Source organism: Colletes latitarsis, chromosome 10 (genome assembly GCF_051014445.1).
Source record: "Colletes latitarsis isolate SP2378_abdomen chromosome 10, iyColLati1, whole genome shotgun sequence".
NCBI lineage: Eukaryota > Metazoa > Arthropoda > Insecta > Hymenoptera > Colletidae > Colletes > Colletes latitarsis.
In genome coordinates, this window is record NC_135143.1 from 13,716,880 (window position 1) to 13,730,224 (window position 13,345).

The 13,345-nt window shown below is 40.3% G+C and overlaps 1 protein-coding gene across 17 annotated transcripts in view; it reads right to left on the reverse strand.

Annotated features, from left to right (window-relative positions):
- Positions 1-13,345, reverse strand: part of Bru3 (CUGBP Elav-like family member bruno 3) — a 714,599-nt gene that overhangs the window by 36,967 nt on the left and 664,287 nt on the right. For all 17 annotated transcript variants that reach the window (XM_076775070.1, XM_076775069.1, XM_076775081.1 and 14 more), the window contains one exon: positions 2,020-2,099. In XM_076775070.1, the coding sequence (XP_076631185.1) occupies positions 2,020-2,099 (80 nt within the window). The remainder of the gene's footprint in view (positions 1-2,019; positions 2,100-13,345) is intronic.

Genomic DNA, 13,345 nt, shown 5'->3' on the forward strand with positions numbered 1-13,345 from the left:
GGTTTATGAAAACATTTCGAATCGTATTTTTAAAAAGAAAACATCTATGTGCGATAGATACATATGAAAATAACAATGTATATATCTCTAAATTTCTATTATCTTTTATTCTTTCGTTAAGATCGCAAAAGTTATGAATTTGCATATTTTTTAATTAAAATCCGGGATTTCGGTTTACGTTTATATCCGAAATACCCGTTTTTTTCTCGAGAATCTCGTTTAAAACGAGGTCCTGGTTGACAATTGAGTCTCGTCTCGGAACGGAAATTCGAGACGAGATTATCTCGAGACCCTAGACAACCCTACTTCGAAGTATTGATAGCGCGTCGACGGTTTCTCAAATAGCTATGCAACACGCGATCAGAGATGATAATTTTAATACTGTAGAAACTAAACACCTCGGGAATTTTTTATCTCGCGTCAGACTAATTTTATAATAAAAATATATCTCCACCTAAAAACCAACCTATGAGAGATTCAAACAGAATATATTTATACTAATATTTTCGTGTATCAGGATTGAAAAAAATTATCTTGTACTGTTCGCGCTTCGAAACACAATAAATAGGTAAATTCGAAAGTTTCGTTTGTGTTGCTGATTTAATGGGTTTTACGGGAACGTGGATTTCGTGAATTATTAACGCTTCTTCGAGGCTAACAAATCTAGTCCGGCCCTAATGAAAGGGCAAACTGCGTGCTTCGTTTCCGTCCTACGTTTCTGCACCCTGGAATCGCCCAATGCGACGCGGTGAAATCTCGTAACGTTCGTGTCAAAATTTGCATAATTCGTTGTGATAATTAAGCGATCTGCATATTACGTTTCGCGTCATGTCAGTTTCTCTTTTAAGGGCAAATGGTCCTTGGCACGATCCTGAAGTTCCTCTTCCGTGCCCACAATTTCTCCCCGCATTTCGCTATTGGATTAGAGCGTTATAACGAGTAATATTCGCACACCCTCTTCCCTTCGCGCGCTTTAAGTCGACGCAATCCGTGATTTCGCATACGCGATGCGTTCGCCACACATAACAAAAATCCCTCGTTGATATTGGAAAGTACACGATTCTTCTTTTGCTTCGATGGACATCGAAATTTTCATTTTTAACGCGCTTCGAATTCCGGTACATTTGTTCCGGGAAATGAAAGAAAAATTTGAAAAATCCCTTCTGTTTTGGTGTCGTAAAAAAAAGAAGGTACTGATTTTTAACTCTATGAAAGGGTCTAGTTTTCGGAGCAGTTTAGGCCACGCTTTTATTATACACGCAACAAAGCACAATAGCAACGAGAGCTTGGAACTTTGATACATCGACAGACGTAAAGGAGCGATGGTTGGACGATATTAACGACGAGGTTGGAAGACGAATGCAGTATGGTCAAGTTCGGGAAGCAGCTTTGCGAACTTTCACCAATCAGCAGGTGGAATCCCGGGACGGAACACACTGACAATTCAATTACAACTGGGAATTCGTGGTCCGACCCTAAACCGAGAAAGTTTGGTGGTTTGACGCGGGGCCAAGGGGGAGACTCGACGAAGAAGGAGGCGACCCACACTTCTCCAAGTGTTATGCAGATTCCTGTTTGGCCAGTCATTAGATTGCAGGCACAGGGTATTTACAAGTACGACAGTCATTACTACGGCTGTCTACCCCTACACGCTTTAACTGCTCCGGAGAATGACCGTCCATGGGTCTACGGTACGCTTCGTCATTTATATTGTTCTCAGCTCCCATTTCCTATGCTAATTTTATGCGTATTTTTCGCTGCTCTCCTCCTCCGGTTAATCGGATAATTAGCTGCGTCATTAATACCTTGACAGCCACGCTGACACGCCGATGACTTTCAGCGAAAGATCACTGTCTCGTTTAAAATACTTAAATATCTCCTTTAGCTGTGATGATATAATAAATATTTTATATTTGTAACGAGGAAATATTTCTTCGTGTAAGCATATTCATTAAATACATACAATGTTCGTAACACTCTACAGTGAACTTTGAAGTGAGCAAAGACAAAGCTACTTACCGGCATAGTTTGGCTACCGTGTAAAGAATTGATTGCCGCTAGCGCTTCTTGATGTGATGAAAGTTTCACGAACGCACAGCCTGAAATTAAAAGAAATATTCTGTTAATCGTCTATAATAATTCAGCCGCGTCTCGTCGTACGTGCAACGATAATAAATCAAAAAAATATTTGACCGAACGAAGGACAATTTTTGAATATAGTAATTCCTAGTACTTGACAAAGGAAAAGATAATTTGCCTGTTTTCGAAGTGATTATTAAATTGTTCAGACAGTCTATTAACTTTCGAGCACGTTTTTTAATTTCTTATTTAGAAATTTTTGTTTCTCCAACAGCAATAAAAAAGTAGCCGATTCTCGAAGATCGTCCTTTAGTTTCGTATTGATCGCGATGTTGCCAATGACTATAAAATACGCTGAAGTGTAAGTTTCCGGTTCTTGGCTTACTTTCGCGTACGGAAAACTTCGCGCGGCATAGTCGATACTTGGAAGACGTTAGCCGATTTAACTTCGCGAAGGATTCGCGAGAGAAGAATAAAAGGAGTTCCGTTTCTGCCATTGTCGTGGAATCGAGACCATCCCCGGCAATGATGAAACGATTAAGCGCCCCTACTCTTTGTCACGCGCGTTTATCGTTATAGTCAGATAGAGACACGAAGACAAAGAACTCGAGGGTGCTTTGAAAAATTGACGCGCCAGTGGAGCGCAACGTGCACTTAATAAAAGATGTTTACCACGAACAGAGAAATGCTCCATAATCCGGGACACCATTCCTGGTTTAGAGTAATACAGAGAGCACAATATTGAACAATAGTTTCTATCTAAACGTTATCGCTCTTCGTTTCAGTGTTTGAAAATAATTTCAACGGAAGTGAATGTGATATATTACTCAAAGTGTCTTTTTGTCCTTTTTATAAGTTCACAATTTTACGATTAAAGTAGCCGCGATGGTACTTTAATATAATTTAATAATTATAACAATATGTAGATCACGTAAAAGGGTTCGTATTTAAAATAATTGATTCGGTTAAATTTTAAAATTTAGATCGATAGATATATATCCAGAGATATATGTGAATTTCGATTGCTATGTGTTCGGTTGGAAAAGGCTGTGGCAGGTCTGAAGGGAATTAGGGCGAAAAGAGGGCTTTCTTCCTGGAGTATGGCACGATAGCATCTTCCATATCTCTGTTCCAGTGTTGGACCTTTTCCGAATCTCTTCGCAATCTAAGACTTCGATATCTACCTTTAACTTCCGATCGTTATTCGAATGGTAACAGGGGTTGGAAGATAATTTTAGACTGGTAATCGATATTCAAACTTTTAAAACTTTGTGAATCGTTCGGACGTGTTCTAAAATTTCGAGAGACATTAGATTGCTTATACAAAAGTAAATAAAAAATATGCAATAAAATTTTGCAAAGTAGATTCTATCTTTTAGAAAATTGATTATTTTTATTCGTGTCGTTGTTAATGTTTACAAAATTTTTATTACATATATTTGTTTCGATTATGAATAAAAATCTGCAATTTAAACGAATATTGTTTGAATAAGTATAAAGAAAAGTGATTTAAAGAAACTGAGACTAATATCAAAATTAATATCTTGTGATAATTTGGTTAATTTTTACAGTTGTAATATATTATTTAACGTACAACTAACATTACGTACATGCAATCGAATCCAAAGAACCATGTACATTACTGCTTCGGAATGATAATGTGGAGGTATGGATACGGACTGGTGTTAATGGTCCGATTGTCGCTCTTTACATTATTTAACCACGTGCTCACGATCATTGACCAGGTGCTTTCCTATCATATATTATCATGTGGTCCAAATAAACTGTTTCAAGCTGCCTTTTTAGAAATCAACGAAGATGTCGACTTCATTTGTTTCTATTACATGTTCCAATTAAAATCTATTTGGACTTTAATTCCAATTTCTAATAACTATAATTATTAGATTGCAGATTTTTATGCATTTATGGGGAATTTTAATTCACAAAAAACTACAGACTCAATATATAAAAATATAAGAAATATTTAAAGTGAGATACGAATTATTTAGGGGTTGGCACAACCCTCTAGAAAACTCCCATTTCATTAATTCTATAAATAAAGATACGAATTTGCATAAAGATCCGTAGTCTAATAATTATCCCCTTGTCGAGAGTTGTTTATCAAAACCTAAACAACAATCTCGCGACTTGACGAACCCGATACCATCGAATTTCGACTTCGTCGCGAATAAATTTTTCATCCGTACGCGAGCCGGGCGTATTTTATGGAGGAATTTGCGAGAAGAACGGCGGGGCACGATCAAACTTGGCGGCGAAAGCGATCCCGAGGTGTAGGTACGCGGACAAGATTTTCTTGCGATTCAACCTCTGTTGTTCGACGACATCGTAAGAATTTGTCCGAGCTTTGAAGGCGTTGTGACCCATCCCGCTGTTCCCTTCTTGCGCAAGCGAAATCTCTCCGAGAGGCTGCGCTCCTGAGATTTTTCTCCGTCGCTTCCGAACCAGACAGGAGTAAGGACGCGAGGAATAAAAGAGTCGAATTTCTTGAAAGTTCACGTTCTTACGTACGCGTGTGCACGTGTGTACGTGCAGTCTACGTTTTTCATACGGACGCGTGTACGTTCTCTACGCGCACACCCACGCAACGATCGTGCACGTACACGGGTACGAGCGTCGCGTGTATGTATGTCTATTCGACTGTTCCAGCGGCTCCTTCTCGTCGGCTCGAAAACTATGTTTGCCCCTTGAACAACGGCGAACAACAAACACTGGACAAACCGCTCGGCCCTCCGCCGCCAACGATGTGGACTATATAGTTTCGTGGATCTCCCCCGTTCCCATTTCGTCTCGAACCCTCTGTCGACCCCCTGCCACCCCAACGTTCCAATGTTCCCTCTTTCCTCTTCGCCCCTATGCCGCCATAGTCGATTCGAACCAATCGATAACGCCTGCGAGACTTTCCACTCATATATTTGATTGCTCGGCAAACATGTCTAAGTTTATTTTGCGGGCCCCTCCGCGCCCCTCCACCGTTCACGAAGCGTTAACGCGCGTTGCTTGCGCAGCTATACCAGCGAATGCCAGCCTTTCCGATACGCTGGCAACTCTCCAAGGGGGATGTAAAGCGTGTTTCTCTTCTTTTTTTTCATCCCCGAAATTATTTGATCGTATTACAGCGACGTGTACTTATGGTTTTTGAAGGAGTCACGGAAACAGAGGACAAGGTTCGGTTTCCTCGGCTCAGTCGGTGCGGGTGATCTTGGGTGTCACCTTCGTAGACCATATTTAGGTTTATAGTTCTTCGGGAAAACACTAAATCCTAATAATTTAACTTTTATACAATTTCGAGTACTTTCGTTTTATTACGAAGGTCGTTAGCTTTGTTTATTCTTGTCTCTTCCATACTTTATGACTGGATGGATTATTATAACCCAATTAGCCACGTACAGTATTTTCTCACTATATGCTCGAACTCTTCCCGCGGATATATGCTCCGGCCATCGTTCCCATAACTGGGGTGAATCCCCCTTGGATGCACTCGAGCGACCATAATGTTACACGCCAGACTTACCTTTTACGAGATCCGAAGACTCCATATCGGTGCGATGATACTAATGCAACGGTAAAAATATTTTATTTTTAGTCCTCTCTACGTGAAAATTTTGTAAAACCAGTCCAGACTTATCGAGTAAGATTAAATAAATCACCCGACAGGTATGTGCTTGTGGTCGATCCCGAGCTGCAAGCTTATAGCGAGACAATACTGCACTTGTATCATTTCACATGATCTTTGCTTGAAGCTTCATACTTTTCCTGAATTATACTGATGATTTTTACACATCTGTAGTGTAAATAAATGATAGAGGCAAACTTCCTTTAGTTACTGTCGCTGTATTTAATTTAATTCGTTTAGGGAACGATTTGTCTCTGAGACGCAATATTCCGGGATTTTGCACGATACGTAGCGTAGAAAAAATGCAGAACAGAGTTGGGTGCAAATCGTTGGTACATATGCTCGATAACTGCCGTTGGAGTTACCATCGCGACACGTGGCGTGTGTGTGCGTTTGGAAACGGATCAAACGAATCAATTACATTGATGAAGCTATTAAATCTCAGCGAGTGAGACGCGAGCACGGGTAATTGGTACAATGGTTGGTTTTGCAAAGTACACAGGGCCATGGCTGTGCGCCGAAGCTAAAAAATAACGGAAAAACAGCACGCGTAAGTATACGCCCATCTGTTTGTTCAACGTACGAGAGAAACAGAGAGAGAAAGAGGACCTGCGAGACAAGCGAAAGCAGAGACGGGATAAGGGGCGGGATTAAAAACGCTGACAAAGTTACTAACCACGTGTCTGCTCAGCCCTTTTTATATTTGCGAGGTGAAACGAAGGCGTACGGAGAGGCTCCAAGGATTATAAGAAGATACGTGCAGAGTTGGATGTAAATGTCGAGGAAAGAAAACAGAGAAAGGGTGGATACGGATACGCAATGGCGAATTATGTAGCCGACGTAGAAAATTGGCAGGCTCGAAAAAGTTCTACGAGAGAAACAGTTGTGGCTTTCGCCTTGTAAAGAGACGAAGATGGCTAGAATTTGAAAGACAAATTTATTTTTCTATCGCCCTGAAAGTTCACTCGTAAACATTCCCTAATATTTTTTAATGCGTGTGCTTTATAGATCAATCAGTGGGGCAGTAAAAGTATACTAAGCTCCATACGAAGTCTCCAGTTGTGAAATCGCAAAGAACGAATTGATTTCGCTTCGAAGAGTTTAAATGACAAATATAATATTAAAGATACGAGTGGCGAGTGAAACAGGTTTCTTGTAGGAAGCATGCTTTAATACGGAGTTCTGGAATCTCGTTTCGTAGAATATGCGTCTTGATATCGCAAGAGCTCCCTCGATACGGGAAATTTGTGATATATTTTGGAAAAGGAAACAAATAAGACGTAAGTGTAAAACGCAGGGAAACGTGTAGTACCAGGCGAGACAGCAAGTGTAATGTGGAGACACGAAATGCCATTATAGTGCGGACACGACCGAATCCCAGAGGGATGTTGCGAGAGGGCGGAGAAAAAGAACGAAGTAGACAAAGGGGCATACACGTACGGGAACGAACGGGACGTGACAACACCCGGAAAACGGCATTGCCACGTTGCTATTACGAGAAGATAAATTTCCAGCCGGAACGTCTCCCTACATCCGAAAAATATCGCGACGTCTCTTATTTTCAGTGGCACTCAGCTAAGCCACATTCTACTTATGAAACCACTCGACACCTCTTTTGCGCCATAAAAGTGCAAAATGAACGTCTACATTTTGATGCACAGTGAAGTGTAATCTTCGAATCGGTACTTTTCCGTTTTCCCCCGTTGCATATATATCTAATAATACAAATATGATGGAAATTTCACGGAGAATACCAAGATTTTGATAATCGTGTAACAGATGGAACTATACAAAATTAAATATAAGTAGCAGACTTATGAACAAGTACTAAAGATGCAAGGTACAAACAATTTTATTAGTAATCAAAAGCTAATTTTTAAGAAAAATCGACAGGAGGTAAAAGCAGGAATTTTTCGATGAAAAAAAAAATTTCAAATCGTTCTAAAAAAATTATTTTCGATTGCAGGGGTCAATTGCAATCATTTTTGGTGAATAGACATACCCCCGAAATCCTACGCATTTTCAAGAAAAAAGTTCCTTACCGAAAATATAATGTCTGACCATACGTTGATATGTTTCCCTGAAATTTCATGCGTATGTTTAAAACATCATAACTTCTGAACAGATTGGACGATTTTAATGTTTCAAAAGGCAAACAACGCGTATTTTAGTCAATAATAAGTAGAAATTCCTAAAATATTCGAAAAGTTGTTCCTTGACCCCGTAAAGTGAGTAAAACCCCATAAAAATGGTCCAATTTTCAAACGACCGTAACTCCTAAAATAGTGAATATATTTCAATGAAATTTTGGGAGGAAGTAGAGATCATGAGTACCTATAAAAAGGTACTAAGCAACTTTTCTGTACAGCGTCAAACAAATTTATTAAAAATAAAAAACGAATTTTTAAGAAAAATCGACAGGGGGTAGGGTGCCTAAATTTTTCGGCGAAAAAAAAAATTTTCAAATCGTTCTGAAAAAATTATTTTCGGTTGCAGGGGTGAATTACAATTATTTTTGGCGAATACACATACCTCCGAAATCCTACGTACTTTTGAGAAAAAAATTCTTTTCCAAAAATATAACGTGTGTATGCCGGATAATCAGAATTATACTGTAAATAGGTCTTCATAGATCCACGTACTATGTACATTAACGGATATATTTTCCATATTATCACTAACCTTGGATTTTTTATACTGTTTTCCTGTACAACAGCTACTACGTATCCCGACATTGCGGGGTTTAGCACAAACGAAGAGTGACAACAAATGTAATTTAATAAAGAAAATGGTATACAAACAGGAACAGGGAAATCCTGCTGTACGGCGGGGTCTGCGGTCAAGTAATGATCCGAAAATCCGTCGTACAATGTGCTTTGTTCGTCTGTCGCGGAGCATAATCGGACCAGACCCATAGGAATTTAATTACTTTTAATGAAAGCTGCCAAAAAGATGAAAGTATCTCGTTCTTCCTAGTCGAATATTTCATTTTTCCACGATCCCCCGTCGAGACTCGTAATTTTCTAGCGACGTCCAGCGAGCTGACCGCGCTTCCAATTTGCAACACCGGGTTTTCGTTTTCCGATTAAAGGAAATTTCCCGTGCAGACGGTTTCAGGACTCGTTCTTGTTAAATGTCCGAACAGCGTCGTATAGGAAGATAAAAGACTAATGCGAAAGTGTCCCGAGACGTATCTTTACGATCGTTTTGTAATTGACGGAGACCTATGTCCGTTGGGAGTGGCCCTTCCAGCAGATTCATCTAGATTACAGTGCAAAACTACTCCCCGCTTGGCGTATTTACCCGGCATTAAATTACACAGACGGTCGCGCGCGTCGACGAGGGTTGAGCGTCGTTCGACGTTTTACCGGTTTACTTTCATCACATCCAATATTGATCACGTCCAGCGTGCATGCTTTATTTATGCAACGCAGCATATTATTGTAGCGACAACTACGGAAATCGTGTCTTGGTTTGGTCAGCCACGTCGCATTTGCTTTGAATTTTGTCGCTGGGGCTGTCTCTTGTTATCGTTTTGGCCGAGCGAGCATTCTATTCCGTCGGTGTTCAAGTACCGCGAGAGATTTCGAATGCCCGATTGTATTTTAACGAAACAATATGCGTGGTTCGATAACAGTGCTCTATAGTAATTAGCGTCGATAGCGGTTCCGACGAGACGGGAAACTCCACAGTCTGCTTAGTTGCTTACTAATACGTGTACTTGGTACTCAGATAATATCAATATTAAGTGCTATAGAACACTGTCTCTATAATAACTGTGCTCTGGTGCTTATTGTTAGTGTTTGGTACTCGTTGAACGTTAAGCAACTACCTTAGTAACCGAGGAGATAGCAGCTTTTTTATAATCATTGTTCAAGTGATACGTATCAAGTTTAATGAAACTCTATGTATAGAGAGTTTTTACGAGGAATAACATGGCGTGTTGGTATTTTATCCGATCTGTTAGGATGAAATAAAATATTCTTCTCGATGCACAAATTTGCACTTCGTTAATAATAATTATCGATTATCGAACTTTACGCGAGACGGTACGGCGTTGCGCCATCGATTACAACATCGACAACGGCTAGGGTGGTCGCGTTCACAGTGAATTTCGTGGAGCTTTCTTGTTACAATTGCAGACTCCTTTCTCTCTTTTGTTCTGGCTGCAGCAGATGTTCGTGGAATTTCTTAAGAACGTGTAAAGGGAATTGAAATAACGCGTGTGCAAGCCAACGTATCTTCGAATATATTTTGGAGAATTTCCCCACACGTACGACGATTTTGTGTTGCCAATTCTCTGGGAAGAACCCGAAACTTCACGGTATTTTCGAGTAACTTGTAACTCTGGCGTGTTAAATTTAACAGATTGAATTTTGATTGAAATTAATTGTATCGTTTCATGTTTCTTAAAAATTTCAATATCAAATGCATACTTTTCCTCTTCTTTCGTTAAATAAAATATCCACTCTGTATGAATTTTTCTTTTCAATAAAAATTACACAACCTTGCTAAGAGCCAGATTCGCATAGTATAGAAATCTATGTAATTCGGTAGTTTCCAACCGTAACAAAAATAAGGCACGTTGATCAAAATAATTGTCCCTTCCATGCTGATTTCTTTTGAAGGATAGATTTTATGTACACGTACTTTTCATTAAGCAAACACAGCTCCAACCGTGTTTATTCTTACGGCCGGGGGATCAAGTTAACTGGAGAAATGGCGAAAGTACACCCATTAGAATTTCCAACTCTGTAGTCTCGAGGGATTTAACAATCGGTCCATTGGACTTCCGGCGATGAGGTTAACGCACGATTTTCGTGTAATTGCGAGTTCGTTATGGCGTATAGCGCAATTCGCCCTCGAGTAATTCCGATAATACCAGCAATCATCCTGTCACCAGGCTAAGCCCTCGTAAGCTTTTGTTACTTTTCCGCTAGTGGTTTGGATCGAAGCCGGTTCTTGGACGAACGTCGGAAAAGGTTGCGAGCTTCCCATGGGGAATCTATTCGCCTTCCTCGTTCAAGGACCTGGCAAACAGAGTGCTCTTCCCTCCTCTCGTTCGATTTCTTCTTACTTTTTCTCTATGTCCTTGCGATCGGCTAAAATCGTGGGTTACGTCGACTCTACGCCATCGCGAACGAGAGCCAACTAAATGTTAGTAGAATGCGGTACTCCATTTTCCTTTCGTATCGGTTTCTCGAAAATCCTTCTCGGGAATTTTTTATAGAATATCTGGTTACTTTCGTTTCAGTGGAGAATCGATATTTCCTGCCTCCAAGGTTTACACTTTAAATTTATCAAAATCCATGTGCCTAGCTTACTTAATTATATCGCGAATTTGTAAACGATGATTTCGAGGATACCTTAAACAATGACCAGGGTATTTAATTAATTACCGATATAAATTTTGTCGATAACGGAGATACTTTGTAACTAACGTCTAATAATATGTCTTCTAACTGCTTCGAGGGCAAATAAACGTAAAGAAAAATCGATTCTTCGGAATCTCCGGATGAAACTACCCCCTTAAGGGAAGTTCAAAGTGAAAATTTCCCGTCGTTTCCACGCGATCGCACATGCCCCCCACCCCCTTCTCGAAGTGAGAAACGCGCGCGTAAAGGGGCACGCAGAAATGACCAAACGGAACAATAAGTCGATGGGTCGGTGGGGGAGGCGGGCAGAAGCTGCACATTGTCCGTTGAAAGTCATAAAGGAAGTCGTGGTAAAGGCACCGACAGACTCCGAGACATCGCAGAAGAAGAAGCGAGCGGAGGAAGTGGCGTTTCGAGGAGTAAAAAGAGTCAAAGGGAAGGAAGGGATGCAGTGGAGCAAAGGAAAGTCTCCGGACTAATTAAATAACTAGCAAAGTCACCTAGCAACTTGGCACCTCGACCGAGTTCATCCCCTTTTCCAAGTCCGCGGTCTTTCTTACCGCTGGCTTCTGCACTTCTGGCTGTCTTTCTCTCGCCTTTAACCTCCCACGTTTCTCTGTCTCGCTTCGCGGCATGAGTGCACCCACGCCGTCAACGACGTCACCTCGTTATTTAATTAAACTTCGCGGAAGTAGCTCGCGGCTGCTTGATACCAAAGCACGTAGCTCGTCACCTTCCATTTTCTCCGCGCCTACTACCGTCTCTTATTTTCATTCTTTATTTTTAGCGAATGATCAGTGGAACGTGACATCGAGGAACGACGTAACTGTTGAAACGTGGGTGGGAAGGGGGGCCATCGTCGCAAACACAATATTCGTCAGAGCAGTCTGTGTGTCTGTTCGGTTCTACTTTTTTCGAAACGCTCCGTTTCCCTCGACACTCGTAATTATAAGCTTTGTGAAATGAAACAGTGGGTATTTTCTTGGTAAACATTGAAGAAACTCTGATAATTTCGTGCTGTGACTGATTCTGTGGGAATTTAAATAATAACTTGCTAACTAATTGGTATTTTTGAGAATCCAATTGTTTCGACAGTTAGTGAAATATTATACATACAATTTTATAATGATATAAAGTTTCAATATATCTTTGTTAGAACAGTTGTTCTAGTTTCGCAGAATAGCCATACGAATTTTGGTTATATTAACGAGATGTGTTTTAATTCGTTATATCTGCATGTGTAATTACATTAAAAATAGTCTTCAAATATTAACTGAAACAAAATATTTTAATTTAAAAAAAATATATATATATATCAGGAATTAACAAACAGACGATTAGTTTATCTAAAAGTGAAACTAAAAAACAGACAATTTTCGTTCAACAATGATCTCTATAATTTGTTGCCACCATTAGCATAATATCATGATAATCGCGTTACGCTTCACTAGCGACACTATTACGGGCAAGTTCGTCTTAGATTAAACAATTTTACTATGCAAAAATTTAACGTACAACGGGCAAGGTTTAATACAGAATGAAGAAAGTTTCCCTGATCCCTTGTTAGTTATAAAAATGCATGGAGATGAAGGTTCGGAAGTTTGTAAAAGCGAACAAATACCACCGGGTGGTTAACTTTCTTCGCGATAATTAACGACGAAAATTAAAATATAAAGAGGAAAAAAAAGGGGTAGCTTCAGCCTGACGATTTGCTACTTCTTCGTCCGAGAGCTACCATTTTCTTTCGTCTTCCACTAATTTCTGCGCGAGAACAGGGCTCTAACGGGGCGAGACATCACGAAGGGGTTTCGCGAGAAGTCCTGCGGCGAACCGTTAATTTACTGCCACGAAAATAAACCGCAAAGATTTCTGCGTGAAATTTGCCCGGTCCTTCCGTATTTTAATTTTTTTTCTATCATCTACGGAGGTGGTAAATTACGTTTTTCGAACTCGCGCGAGGATCGATATTACGCAAAAAGTGAGAAAGTTTCTATTCCACCGCATGAAGAGGATAATAGTGGAATGATACGACGAGGATCGGTGGTTCCATTTGAGCGCTCGAATTATTCCTCGAGAATTACACTTAGAAACAGCTTGTAACGTTTTAATTAGCTCGTCCTGTATGTACAAACGAGAGAACGAGCAAGTACTTGCGAGGAAATGTAGGAACACCGCGTCCACGGGCGCAGCAACGTGTTTTGACATTTTCGTTAAATACCACTATTACGGGGAGAACCTCTTCTCCGTACGCAATGCC